This window comes from Pongo abelii, chromosome 4, assembly GCF_028885655.2.
Source record: "Pongo abelii isolate AG06213 chromosome 4, NHGRI_mPonAbe1-v2.0_pri, whole genome shotgun sequence".
Lineage (NCBI taxonomy): Eukaryota > Metazoa > Chordata > Mammalia > Primates > Hominidae > Pongo > Pongo abelii.
The window spans coordinates 137,333,533-137,348,477 of record NC_071989.2 but is presented as its reverse complement, the minus strand read 5'-3'; the positions used below and the strand labels follow the sequence as shown (position 1 = coordinate 137,348,477).

Below are 14,945 nucleotides of genomic sequence, written 5' to 3'. Positions count from 1 at the left end.
CAACAAAGGCTGTATCTTCCAGTTTGCAAACAGTTCACCGGAATAAAGTTGCTTTCTTTCAAATTCCTTTTCACAGAACTTTGATTTTAAAACTTAGACAAATTCACAGAGACAGAAACCCACACTGTAAGAGAGAAAAATGCAGAGACAGAGACGTATGCACACAGATTCTCTCTTGCTCTCTCGCACGCATGCACACACACACACAGACACACACACAGATCAAAAAAGAAAGACACAAACTAGACATACAGAGTCATATACAAAGAAAGACACAGTGAGAGAGACACACATGCCAAAGCACACAAATAAGAAGACTCGGGTGCACATAGAAATAAAGGCACTAAGACCCACAGATACACTCAAAAACCAAAGTACAGAAACAGCAAGAAAGAGGACAAATACAGAGAATGCAGGACAGCAGCAAAACCCATGTGGGCTGCCAGGTCAGGCGAAACAAAGAGAGAACATGCTTGAGCCCTCATATCAAAGTATTGTATTGTCTCATGTTAATCACCACAATAACCCTATAAAATAAGAAGAATTATTCTCATTTTGCATATGGAGAAATGAAGTTCAGATCCAAGGTCACATAAGATACAGACATAATTTGAACTCATTAAAATGTAAGCTCCATAAAGGCAGGGATTGTTGTCTGCTCTGTCCTCTGCTGTACCCCATTACCTAGAGCATGGCCTGCAATAGGACCTGGTGCATAAGAAGTGTTCACAACACATTTATGGAAGGAAGGAACGAAGGAACCAAGGAAGGAAGGGAGGGAGTGAATGAGGGTGGGAGAGAGGGAGGGAACGAGGGAACGAGGGAACGAGAGAGGGAAGGAACAAGAGAGGGAACGATGGAAGGAGTGGGGAGGAAACCAGCTTTAAAAAGCCTCAAAAGCCCATGCTCTATTTACCCATCCTGTTCCCATGGTTTCAATAATAGGAAGTCATCAAAACATGAGTTTCTAATTCAGTGGTTTTGTTCTTTACTCAATGAAGCTGAAAAAGTACTGGAATATTTCAGTTTTATTTGTCAGATGCTTATATGTTTGCATACACACATTGAGTAAGACACATTCAAACATGTAGAAAATGCTCATTTCATCATCAACTACTTAAAATTCCTTTTAAAATTTAAAAGAGAACTTGCTTAGTGGCCCAGAGTTTTTAATACAGACATCCCAAGGTCTTGGATTTCAATAGATATTTCCCTCTAGCTTTCAGGACCATTCATCAAATTGACGTGATGATACCAATAAAGTAGTCACATTGACTTGAACCAAAACTCTGGTTTCTTCAAAAGGTTCTTTGAGAGATGTTTTGCCAGCAGTGTCTGCTGAGCTGCTGCACAGTTAATTGAACTGTAGGTACCTCCTACAAGGTCAAGAATTTATTTATTCATTTCCCGAAATACTCAGGCCTCTAACAATGCCCTTCTAAAAACAAAGCCTCTTTCTTCTAAAACATGTGGTTATTCCTACTCAGAGAATCTCTAACATACTCAGGCTGAATAACCTCTTTATATGCCTAAGAAAAGTGAACCTCTCAAGCTCTGTTTAAATACATGTAATTTTATATCAATCTTAATTTTTCATGAAACAAAAGAATGTTTGTTGATAGGTGGAGAGACACAAAAGAAACAAATTCATCATGAAAACAAAGAAGCAAATCATTTCTGCCTTCAGCCTTAGATAACTAACCATTTAATGCATAAAAGCATGATCTAACTCCTAAAAGATCACCTAAAATATAAACATATGTTAGGGATTATAAGACTTCTTTTTCCTAAAACCTACTCACAATTATACATATACATGTGTCACACCAACACACCTTATGTAATAACAAGAAAGACAATGCATTCCAACAGTTTGCCTTCTTCACAGACACTCCAATATTACACACTGAAACAATATAGACACCAAGTCAAATGGCTATTGCAGAGCCAGTAAGAAGTAACACTAAATACGAACAGGATGTCAGAGAACTGGGGCAGAAAAACAGGCATAAACTGGGGCAGAAAAACAGACTTTCTTTTACTGAAGCAGGAAAGGAGCGGTGCGGGGAGAGAGTATGGACTTCTTTTAAGAAAGGATTTGGTAGTATTTAAAATGAGTGGCCTACAAGGTCAAGACAGCGCAAGTTCCAGCTGCCCCTGAAAATCTTTTCAATGTTGCCTTTAACTCAAGCCTGAGTTTGGGTGGGCCATTGTTTCAGAGATGACAGCCATCAGTTTAACAAAGATTTTAAGGCACAAAAGATAGTTTGAAAAGACTTCAGTGATTTCAAGTGTTACAGCACAAAGTGGGCTTACTTCAAACTCCTCATTTTCCAGACATAATAGTACAGGGATAGGAACGGCTACTTACAGACTACTTACTCTGAATAGCTGCTTTCTATCCTGCAGCACGTGGGAGAACAGTGGAAGGAAAGCAAATGCCTCAGACCCAGAACATTCAAAGGCACCTTGTAGAGAAAGACCAGCTCCAACAGTCTGCAAGACTTGGCTCTAACTTGAATAACTGTGTTAGCTCACCTAAGAAAAGGATGTATAGATGTGAAGGGAGGTTGATTTTTCCTAGAAACTCAGAAAAATTGTCACCTGAACTACAACTACCAGCGCTCATTAATGAAAAGTTCCGAAAAATGCAGGGGCCCATTAGCAAGGTCATTTCTGCAGTGACCAGAATGCATCAGCGTCCCAACTTCCTGCCTGCAATGATAGAAACTTTGATTTATCCAAATTCCCTTGTTGGACTTTGTCCCCTCCAGAAACACCAACGTTCTGTAGAATTTAGCTTTCCTTGCAGGTCTGAGACTAGGGAAAGATTATATTGGTCACGAGCACACAAGTATCCCAGCAACTGGACTTGCTCTATTTGCTACTCTCTTTTGTTTAAATATGAACAAATTTTGTTGAGGATCTACTGTGTGTCAGGCACCATTCTAGGCACGAAGGATATAATAATACATAATGGAACTTATGTAATAGTAGAGGGAAGAAGATTAAGAGAGAATAAAGAAAGATTATATATAAAACATGTAATGGAATTATAAGCTCTAGGAAGAAAAATAAAGCAGTGAAAGAAGACACTTTCACAAAGAAGACAGACCTCATAATCCAGTGTCCATCTCCATTCTTCATGCGTGACTGCTCACAGCTTTCACACTGCATCACTATCCTTTCCTCTTCAGCAAGCTGATGAGAATGCCCAGTGCTCTTTCTTTGGGCACCAGCTGTATGTTCAGATCAACATATACAGGCCTAAATGCCCAGCAACTTTCACCCTAGTGATGCTCCTTTATCAAATAAAAGTTGAACCAGTCTTTTCCCCTGCTCTCCAGCCATTTTTGGACATGCTTGGAACTCTTTGCTTCTCTCCTCAGAAGGGTCTGTCAGTAGTTAACCTTTTTGTATTCTCTTGATGCATGTATAACATCAGTCTATCCAAACTTTGGGTAGGGAGCCCATCAAGTTGGTAGCGTGACCAAAACAGACATTAGTGGAGCTTGAGGTCAGAGAAGCCCACTCTGAGGAGGTATCTGATGGGTTAGGGAGTGAGCTATACAATATCCAGGGGAGGAACAGTCCAAGGGAGGAAAGTCCTGGTGTACTGAAGGAAAGGCAAGGAGGCAGATAGGCTGGAGTAAACAAGGAATAAACTAGTTGGGGTGTAAAAAGTTGGACTTTGGCTATTTTTGAGGTAAGATGTCAGATTTCTAAGTGGACATGTCAGGTAGGAATCTAGATATAAAAAACTAGAAATCAAGGGAGAAGACAGGATTGACTATACCAATTTGAGAGTTAAGTTGTAGACGGTATTTGCAACCAGGAGCCTATCCATGGAGTGACAATAGAGTGTAAAGAGTAAAGGTTTGAAAGTGAGTCTGGGACATGCCAACATTTAGTCAAGAAGATCAGGGAAGGTCCAGCAATGAAGAGACTTTGAAGCCATAAACTGGCATTCTTGAGCCTGGTTTATATGAGTCCAGCCTAAAGACATGTACTGATAAATTGAGTTCTGGTCCTGGAAGGCTGAAGACTACATCTTCAGTTTTGGCATATTCACTATGATAATAAAAAAATCTTGTGAGGCTTCTTCCAGAGAGCACCCCCTGTTGTAGTCAACCTTTTTCTACTTGAGTTAACTCATTAATCATCCTATCACCTCTGGATGTAATTGTTATTACATTCATTATATAGATGAAAGAACAAGAACTACCCCAAGATCACAAAGCTCATAAGACATGGTTGTTGGTTAGGCTTAAATTTCAGGCTCCCCAACTCCAAGGGGCAAATAAATTAATTCAATGAATTGCCCTATGTCACGTGGTAAATTAATAGAAAAGTTGTAATTAAATCCTTGATCTTAATTCATCGTATTTTACCCCCGCTGGTAATAAAAATGATGTGATCATGGAGAATTCTAATAGTTTATCATTTGCTGAATATTCTTGTATTTCCTGATAAGCCCTCACTGCAGAGCAAAGATTAACCATTTCTGACCTTCACTTTATGTGTCCATAGCAAGGAAGTTCAGGAATAGAAAATTTAGGGAATAGGCAATGTGAAAAATAGCAAATGAATACTCAAAGAAATAATCCTGGACATAAGTTTTTAAATGTTAAATTAACATCAAATGTGGGAAAATCTTACTAACACACCACATCTACAATAAGAATACATAATCCAAGAGGAGATATGCATAATATTTTTAGGGTTTCTGGTTTTTTAGTTTTAGTCTTTTTGTGACAAGCCACTATAAAATTGTTAATATTTTATTATTAAAGTTTTATTTTAAAATGATCATGATCTATTTATATGGAATTTTACAATCAGTATTATGTAATTTTTATTAGTCAAAGATCAATTAGTTTTCAATACCTACAAAATTACTGTAATTTTATAAATACATTCTACAAAATTACTCTAATTTTATAAATACATTCACGTAAAACATTACTTTTTTTTTTTTTTTGAGACAAGGTCTTGCTCTGTCACCCAAGCTGCTGGAGGGCAGTGATGAAATCATAGCTCACTGCAGCTTCAAACTCCTAGGTGCAAATGATCCTGCCACCTCAGCCCCCACCAAAGCATGGACTACTACTGCCATACATCACCACCCCGGCTAATTTTTTTTTTTTTTTGTAGAGATGGGACTCTCACTATGTAGCCTAAATTGGTCTCAAATTTCTGGCTTCCAGCAATCCTCGTGCCTTGGTTTCCCAAAGTGCTGGGATTATAGGCATGAGCCACTGCACTCAACCTACATTTTGTTTAAAATCCTTCCATTTGTATTTGGCTTCCTTGTTTACAGTTTTTCACATATAACTCATAACTGGATTATGAGAATCAAGGGCCAATTAGAAAAAGTAGGTATTGTTACTTATTTTATATAAACAGAAGAATTATGGCTTAAAGAAGAGAAGTGAGTAACTGAAAGTCAAACAACAGGAGCTTAAAATTAAGCCTATGTCATTAGATTCCATAGCCAATGCACTATCAGATGGTTTCCTACATAAAGCTAAATTTCTTTGGAAATTTTACAAAGATGGGATATATGTATCCTCAATGGAATTAGCATAATGGCATAAAGGACAGATAGAAAAAGACGTGTATATTTTACATGCACTGCTACCTATGAAATGTGAATCATTAACTATTAAAATTAGCACTTATAAAAAGCCTTTAATATATACACATAGTTCTAAAACACTCCAAAATATTCACAAATTCCCGTGTAATTCCACTAGCATTCAGGCTTCTAACAGCTATTTATGTTAGCCCCTTGTATTTCTACATTTACAGTTTCTAAGCTGGAAAGAGTTTCTGGCACCTTACCAACTTTTCTAAATGCTTTTATATCTATTATGACAATGTAAACATATCTTTGACTTATTTAAGGAAGACTGGGTTTTAAAAGAGAGATTACTTTCTCAACCATATAATAATATGCTTCAAATATTTGAGGAATAGAAATAATAAAAAAAATAAATATCTTTAAGTAACTAGATCTTACAGGCAAAATCAATTGTTTTGAAGGCTACAGAGAATTGTAATGAAACTATGTCAGAACATCTTGATAACAATTAAAGTTTACATTAATCTTAAAATGCTATTTTTAAAAAGTTACTAAAATGTGGTGGGAAAAGTTTTCCAAAACTTAGTGCTTTGATAGATTACATCTTTTACAGGACATGAAAAGGAGAAAACATGATAAAACACTTGAAGTTATGTAGAAACTAAGAAAATGAAAATGTGATGAAAGAGCGAATATTTTTAATATGCCCATTTTCAATAGAGAAAAAAGAATAAATAGAATGCACTTAACCAGGTACAAGGTAAAGCCAAGATTTTAGCTTATGACTGTCTTTGGTCCCATTCAAAAAGTAACTGGCAAAACAAATGAACAAACAAACAAGTTCAAGATACCAAGATCAAATTAGCATCATTCGATCTCTCCTATTGGAATTTTATTCTCTGGCACTACTGAATCTTCTTCATTTCCATATCATATCTAGATATGACAAAGAAAACTCTTGAATGATAGATTCTTTTGGGGAAAAGAAAGCAGGTTTCCTTTCTAACTGAACTCTTAAACACTCTCACACTGCCATAAATCGCTTCTTGTGTTCCAAAATTTTCATCTTGTCAGCCTCAGAAAAACAAAATAAAATAATAAAAAAAAAAACCCTGTAAACTCTTAGGGGCTCACTGCAGGATTGTCTAAGCATTACTAATGAAAAATTTAACACAATTTTTATAGTTTAAAGATGAATAAAAATATTTATTGAATACACTGATAGTTTAAAATACCTCTCTTTTAATAATGGGAGTCAAGTGTAAGACATTTTGTCAAATTTCAATATTCTTTACCAAAAGTATTCAGAATCATAAGGATGTTTTCTGGCTCCCAGGGAATTTCTTAGCTTTTAAGAAAACAAAATAAGGAAAAGGGATATAATTTTTAGAAAATGCATTACTAATAAGTATAGACTATGCCTTGAGAATATCAAAATGTGGGTGTTCTACATTGACATATATAGACAAATTATATAGCCTAAATGTCAAACTACAAATAGTAGCTTGAAAAATAAGCATCATACATGCATCACACTATAGGTCCTTGCTTTGTTAATTAGGTCCTCTCTTTTGTACTATTCGAGCTTCAGATTCCTACATCCAATTGCCTATTTAGCTTATTCATCTGGATGCCTAATATATCAAACTTAACAGATCCAAAAAAATTAATTTTAATTCCTTGAATCTCAGTTTTCTTCAGCTCAGCAAATAGTTCATAATTTGCCTAGATGTTTGAACCAAAAACCTGGGACTTATCCTTGATTCTACCCATTCCTTCACTTCCTATCCTTGATCTAACAAGTCTTGTTAGCTTTCCGTCAAAATAGATCCCAAAGTGGTATAATTTGTTCCAGTTTTTCCTTCAGCTTTTTTCAACTACTCTGATGGGAATAAAATCCAAGTTTCTCCTCCAAGATTACAAAGTTTCAAGCCCTACAAGATCTAGTCAATGGATGGCCCAGCATACCCTCCTTCCCTTCAAACATTCAGGTGGTGTTTTCTGTGGGCCTCTTCCTTTTCAGTTTCTTCTGTCATGACTGCAACCTCCCAGCTTTTCTGTGCCTGGATCCCACTTGTCATATCAGTTCCTCAGCTCATGGATTACTATTTCTGTGAAGCTGTCCCTGACCACTAAATCTAATTAGCAATGTCCTACTCCCACAGCCCATCATTCTCCATCACCACACCCTGTTTTGTTTCTTCATAACCCTTGTCATTGTCTGTAATTACTTTTCCTCTGTGTTTGCTGGGTTTATTTTCTCTCCCCCTCATCAAAGAGAGTATAAATTCTAAGAGAGAAGCGGTCTGATTTGTCCTGTGTGTCCCTGTATATCTAATCCTACAATATTACTTGAATGAAAGAATGAATGAGTAAATGAATATGTTACATATATGGTCTATCCCTAGATATATCCCTAGATATGGCTGTTGACTGTGTTAGGTAGAATTGTTTATATAAGACAAACTCTGCAGCAAGACTCCCTTAGAGGATCACTGATGTCTAGAGTTCCAACACATTCCTCACCAATCAATATTAAAGACAACATTAGTATTAAGAAAATATAGAACTAGACCCAATCAGATTGTATGATGGTGCTTTAGTGATGTAGAAAACTTGGAAGATTAAAAGTGAGGGAGAGCTGTTTTCCTAGTCTCAGGAGAAGAGAAGTATAACTTCATCTCACCATGACTAACAGGAGTCAGTCTCTTTTTCTGAAGATAATGCTGCTGCCAGCAGTTTTAAAGAAGTACATCTAATGTTTATGCCAAAAGAACTTTTGTAACTGGAGTTTTGAAAAAGAGAAGCAGTGGGGAATGGGGTGCATGTTTGAGAGATGGGAATGGATAAATGCTTCTGGCCAGAGAAAGCCAACCCTAGGGAGTCTTTGTGCAACTACACATAAACATTCAACTCACACTCTGACTTCTGCCTGCAGGTAAATTTCCTTTGGAATATGCTACTTACCCTGAGATTGTCAACAAATCTGAATCTATTTTAAAAACACATGGTTTTGCTTTCTTTTAAATAACTGTCTGTGGGGCTTCAAACCATGGCTTATGAGACATTCAATTTTAATTCTTTGAAGGTAAGGACCAGGACCATGTCACGTGTTCATTCTCTGGCTCTACCTGAATCCACTGATGTGCTGGCTGGGCAGCAGAAACTGCCCCTTCATTTCAAGGCAATGTCATTGAAAGGAATATTGGACAGCAAAAATGTAAGATCTCCTTGAAACGAAAAGATGTCATAACAGAATGACTTTCTCCTTTCCCTAATTTTTAATGCCAAGAACAGCTTGTACTCATTTTGTGTGATTTCAACAAAGGGGATTAGGTAGTACAAAGCTTCTCTGCTTAAAAAAACATTATTAAGTTTTCCTTTGGGTAAAGCTGTATTTATTTCCTTCTTTCCTCCACAGTTTGTATTCAGGTAAGCATTTGCAGATTATTTCATAAACATCATTTTTTCTTTGAAGAGATTTAGTTAAAAATTAAAATTAAAAATTAAATTTTTTTTTTTGAGACAGAGTCTTACTCTGTCACCCAGGCTGGAGTGCAGTGGCACAATCTCGGCTCACACAGCCTCGACCTCACGGGGTTAAGCAATGCTCCCGCCTCAGCCTCCCGAGTAGCTGGGATTACAGGCGCTCACCACCATGCCTGGCTAATTTTTGTATTTTTAGTAGAGATCGTTTCCCCATGTTGTATCTTTGTATTTTACAAAAAAATAATTTTGTATTTTTAGTAGAGATGGTTTCCCCATATTGACCAGACTGACCTCAAACTCCTGACCTCAAGTGATCTGCCCACCTCGGCCTCCCAAAATGCTGGGATTACAGGTGTGAACCACCATGCCCACCCCCCAAAATTAAATTAATTAAAAAGCAATCAGTTATTCTGTTTTAAATTCTCAGTTCTCTCAAATTCTCTGCAGCTATAATATTTCCTCCAAATTAGTGCAATACAGATTCAGAGAGTTAAAAGTAATATTTCATTTCTTTAAAAAATTTAAAGAAAAACGCAGAGAAAAGATTTGTAATCAATATGAAAAACTATTAATACCTTTATTATATGAAGTGGGAGGTCAAATGGATAAGGTAAAACATTATGTACCAGACAAATAAATGAGTACAAGACACAAAAGAGACATTTTTAAAGGGAAATACAGCTGGAAAACTGTCCCGCCTTGCCAGTAATCTTAACAGAGCACATTAATATATGTTTGTTTCTAGTCTACAAAATTATAAACAAAAGTAAATAATCTAATTTACTTTTTCTAATTAAAAACCACTGAGGCATCCTTTGTTCAAACAAAGTATTATTGAGGAGCTCAGGAAATTGGGTTTAATTCATGATATTTGAAAGGGTGGGCCTTGGAAATTGGCCTGCTTTTACTCTTACTCACCATGTTTCAAGGACTTTTGAGGGACCTTAAGAGAGCTTCTAGTTTTCCAAGAAACACAACTGGAAAACCACTATTTTTAATAACACTCAGTACTGACAGACACTGTGCAACAGGCATACTCCTACAATGTGCATGAGATTCTAAATCACTTCAACCATGTTGAACAGCAATTTAGAAATATTTTCTGTAAATTGCAAAAGTATCCATATACTTTGGCTATTGACATTCACTTCTGAAAACCTACATTAGCTCAATTGCATGAAGATACTAAATGCAGCATTATTTAAGTTGGTAAGTTTTAGAAATAAGTAAATTCATGTATTCAACCATTCAATAAATATTTACTGAGCAATGACATTACCCAAACTGATGTCACTATTAAAGGATGAGAGGAAACAGGAATGGTGGAGCACATGGTTTAGAAAGCAGATGAGCTTCACTAGGTAGCACCTACTGTGTTCTGTACTAAAGTCATGAAATCTCAACTGAAGGTGACCTTAATCTTACTGGAGGGCATTAATTCCCTAAATTAACCTAGTCCAGATATCACATTACCAAAAAGTACAATGAAAACAAGAAGAGAAAATACGTGTGGTTGTGGCATTCTAAGTGTATTATTGGGGTTCTTTAGGTTAAGACTACATCCCTTACCTGAGGCAAGGTCTCCTTGAAGAAAAAAAAATTAAAAAAATGTAAAACATTTATCTGGAACTCTTTGTCTTGGCCAGGAATCTGTGGAATCTGTAGTTATTTGAAGCACTCCAGACAAAAAATGAGTAAGGATGGCTTCTGCCACATGGAGGTGGGTCAGAAGCTCGACTGGAGGTTTCTCCTTGGTAAACTCCAAGCTCAAAATGAAAAAGTCTTATTTAAATGCCTCCAGCCTAGTGTCAGCTGTGCTCTGGGTAATTAATTGAAAAATTACATGTCCAGATTTTAGCCAAAGAGAAGAGAAGATATCCCAGCACACCATTCATGCCTTAAGCAGATGTGATGATGGCAGAGGTGATAAGTGAGAGATCCTCTAGTCTAGGAAAGGTGGGTCTCAAAAGCCAACGTTCTGTTGCCCCACCCCACGTAGGGCAATATCCCACTCTATTGTCATTCTTGAAGGGGCTGATGTGGATCTGATGATTAAAATAATCAGATAATTAAAGATAAATAATTTATAATAATAAAATAATATAAAGAATTAAATAAATTTGATTTAAGAAAGTCACTTCTTTATAGTCTCAAGAATGTTTAGAAAATCATAAAGTTAAAGAAGAAGCATTTGGAGAGATAAATGAAACCAGGAAAAAGAAAATAACTTCTGAGGGCAAAAAAACAAATGAACCAATAAAGATAAACTTCAGGCTATTGCAACTGTCTCTGCTTATCTGTTTTTCAGATAGTGGCAGTTGATCAAAAGAATGTAGAAATGACTTCTTCAGGTAAGGAGACAAGTGTAAATCAAAGCAATGTGGGTTTTTTTTTTAAATCTAAAGTAAAACAAAAAGATATCCTAATATAATCACTTATTCAAAAGAAAAAATAGAAAATAAATTATAATCAGTGTCAATGGTCAGTAGTTATTTTTTTAAAGAACAGCATTTTAAAAGATTATTTTAACCTTAGAATAATTGCTTTCTGTAAACATAGCATGAATCTAATTTCATAATCTGATGCGTGTTATGTTTATACAAATTTTAATTTGAGTCTAAACACAAAGTCTTTAGGTCTGTCCTATCCTGCTACAGTACAAAGCTCATTAGTACATTCTTGGATAGCTCTCTGTATATTTTCTTTCATTTGTCTTATTTTATCTTGGGGTATTGCATGCATCTTTGTAAGTCAGCTAAATTATGTTCTGAAAGAAGGTGAGAGACAGGACTAGCTGGATTTCCTAGGCCGACAAAGAATTCCTAAGCCTAGCTGGGGAAGGTGACCACACCTACCTTTAAATACGGGGCTTGTAACTCAGCTCACACCCGGCCAATCAGGTAGCAGAGAGCTCACTAAAATACCAATTAGGCTAAAAGCAGGAGGTCAAGAAATAGTCAATCATCTATCACCTGAGAGCACAGGGGGAGGGACAAAGATCGGGATATAAACCCAGGCATTGGAGCCAGCAGTGGCAACCTGCTTTGGGTCGCCTCCCGTTGTATGGGAGCTCTGTTTTCACCCTATTGTCTTGCAACTGCATGCTCTTCTGGTCTGTGTTTATTCCGGCTCAAGCTGAGCTTTCGCTCGCCGTCCACCACTGCTGATCTCTGCCGTCGCAGCCCCACTGCTGACTTCCACCCCTCTGGATCCAGCAGGGTGTCTTCTCTGCTTCTGATCCACCAAGATGCCCACTGCCACTCCCCATCGGGCTTGAGGCTCGCCATTTTTCCTGAGCGGCTAAGTGCCCGGGTTTGTCCTAATCCAGCTGAACACTAGTCGCTGGGTTCCACGGTTCTCTTCCATGAACCATGGCTTCTAATAGAGCTATAACACTCACCGCATGACCCAGGGTTCCATTCCTTGGAATCTGTGAGGCCAAGAACCCCAGATCAGAGAACAAAAGGCTTGCCACCATCTCGGGAGCCGCCCGCCACCATCTAGGTAGCACCTGCCACTATCTTGGGAGCTCTAAGAACAAAGACCTGTCAGTAACAAAGGTAGAGTATAAACAAAGAAATAAAAATAACCTTTTCTATCTCAATACTTATTCTTTCTGACAAATTTTTTTTTCTGATAATGATTACGCCTACCTTAGATTGTTTGCAAAGGTAGCGACAAAGTTCTCCAATATACTGAAACACAGTCACATCATACTTCTTGCAATCACTCCAAAACTGGCTTGCTGAAAATTTCTTCTTTAACACACAAGTGGCACCTATAAGAAAAGACAAAAACAGGCACTAGGGAAAAAAATTCAAGGGCAGAATGAACATAAAACATAAATGATGTTTCTCTGCCTAGAACATGTATGCTCATTTTAAAACTTTAATAACTCATCGTCAATAATTTATATCAAACTCATTTGGAAACACTGATTTTTACCATCCAAAAACTCTGTTAAAAATATTGTAATTCTATGTTTTGACTGAAAATATGCTTTTTGTGATACACAGGAGAAAAGCAACAGTCAAAATAAGTAAGGGTTAAAGTATTAGAGCATGGCTATTGATAAGAGTCATCCTTCTTCATAGAAGCCAAGAATATTCACTTACTTTTGAACTTGAATATATACATATTATTCATTTTTAAAACCTTAAAACAGCCTCAACATTTTTTTTTTTTTTTTTGAGATAGAGTCTCGCTCTGTCGTCCAGGCTGGAGTGCAGTGGTGCGAACTTGGCTCACTGCAAGCTCTGCCTCTGGGGTTCATACTATTCTCCAGCCTCAGCCTCCCGAGTAGCTGGGACTACAGGTGCCTGCCACCATGCCTGGCTAATTTTTTGTATTTTTAGTAGAGACAGGGTTTCACCGTGTTAGCCAGGATGGTCTCAATATCCTGACCTCGTGATCCACCCACCTCAGCCTCCCAAAGTGCTGGGATTATAGGCATGAGCCACTGCGCCCGGCCACCTCAACATATCTTGAGGTCAACTGTTAGTAACGTTGAATTAGCAAGATAGTACTAACAAAAAAGTTCTTAAATGACTGCAGAATCTAATTTTGACAACAATGTATGTCCACCGAAGATTTTAATGTCTTTTAATATCTCATCTTTATTTATGGTGGATATTGATCATATTCTAAATATTCAATTCTAAAAATTATAGCATTTTAGACAAATACAAGTAGCAAATGATCTCCACTGTTTGCATATTATGTGAGGTCTACAAACTGACACATAATCTTGCATGTTTATGAATGGAATCTACTGAGTCACAAGCCCTACCAACTAATTTATTGAGTGTCTATGGCAGATTGTTTGCAAAGATGGCCTCAGCAATTTCTTCAGGGTTCTTACTTTTGCAATGTAAATTTGCTCCTTCTCCCTTCAAGAGGTGGCTTCTATTTCTCCAGCCCTGGAATCTTGAATCTAGGCTGGCCCATGACTTGCTTTGATCAATGGAATGAAGGTGAAATAACCTATGTGACTTTCAAGACTAGGCCTTAAGATTTATGCAGCTTCCACACTCACTCCCTTGGAACATTTCTACCACATTTGAGGAATCTGGGAGTAGTTCGTTTGAGGGTGAGTGACCAGAAGGAGAGAGAAGCCCAGCCAATAGCCAGCTCCAACCACATGGCCAAATCCTCAGAAAACTGTTCTTTTCACCTCAGGAAAACACTGAATATGCCATAAAATTGTGTAGTTTTTTAAAATAAATATTGTGTTATAATAAAATAATATGCATGTAATCACTCTAAATTCTACCAATAGAACTTCAAATGTTAATAAACACTTGTTCTAATTATTAGGCATTTTGAAAACTTATCGAAAAGAAAATAAAGCCTTACCCAACTCAACACATCCAGAAATTCCCAGGATAGCTGCTGAACTATGATACAGAGGAAGGGTTATATAAACAATGTCATGAGCAGTACAACCAAAAGCCCACAGGACAGCAGAACCCCTTAAAACCTGCAGCTGACTAATCACAGCTGCTTTTGGTAGACCTGGAAGAAAAGAAAAGAACAGGAAATACATATACACACACACATACATATACATATGCATACATACTCATATAACTAGAAAGGAAGTAATAGAAAGAAGATGATGCTGATAACAACCACACTAGCAATTGACACAAAACATATCAAAGTAGTCTACCTGCTTTGTAAAAGAGGCCATTCTGACTTTAGCAATGCTCCTTTGACAGGTTGCTAAGTAGGACTGTATCTCAAACGCTATGTAATTTTATAGTTAGCCTTTCTGGATAGATCTAAGATTCTAGAAATTAATTAGAGTGGTAGCACACATTTGGTTTCAGCAGCTATCTGATAAAGAGCATTTGGGAGGTAAGTTTTTGTC

At 37.1% G+C, this 14,945-nt stretch overlaps 1 protein-coding gene across 1 annotated transcript in view; it reads right to left on the bottom strand.

Annotated features, from left to right (window-relative positions):
- Window positions 1-14,945, bottom strand: part of SLC27A6 (solute carrier family 27 member 6) — a 67,875-nt gene that overhangs the window by 30,189 nt on the left and 22,741 nt on the right. Inside the window, exons 3-4 of the mRNA XM_024247316.3 lie at window positions 14,429-14,587; window positions 12,727-12,851 (exon numbers count right to left, since the gene is read on the bottom strand). Of these exons, the coding sequence (XP_024103084.1) occupies window positions 12,727-12,851; window positions 14,429-14,587 (284 nt within the window). The remainder of the gene's footprint in view (window positions 1-12,726; window positions 12,852-14,428; window positions 14,588-14,945) is intronic.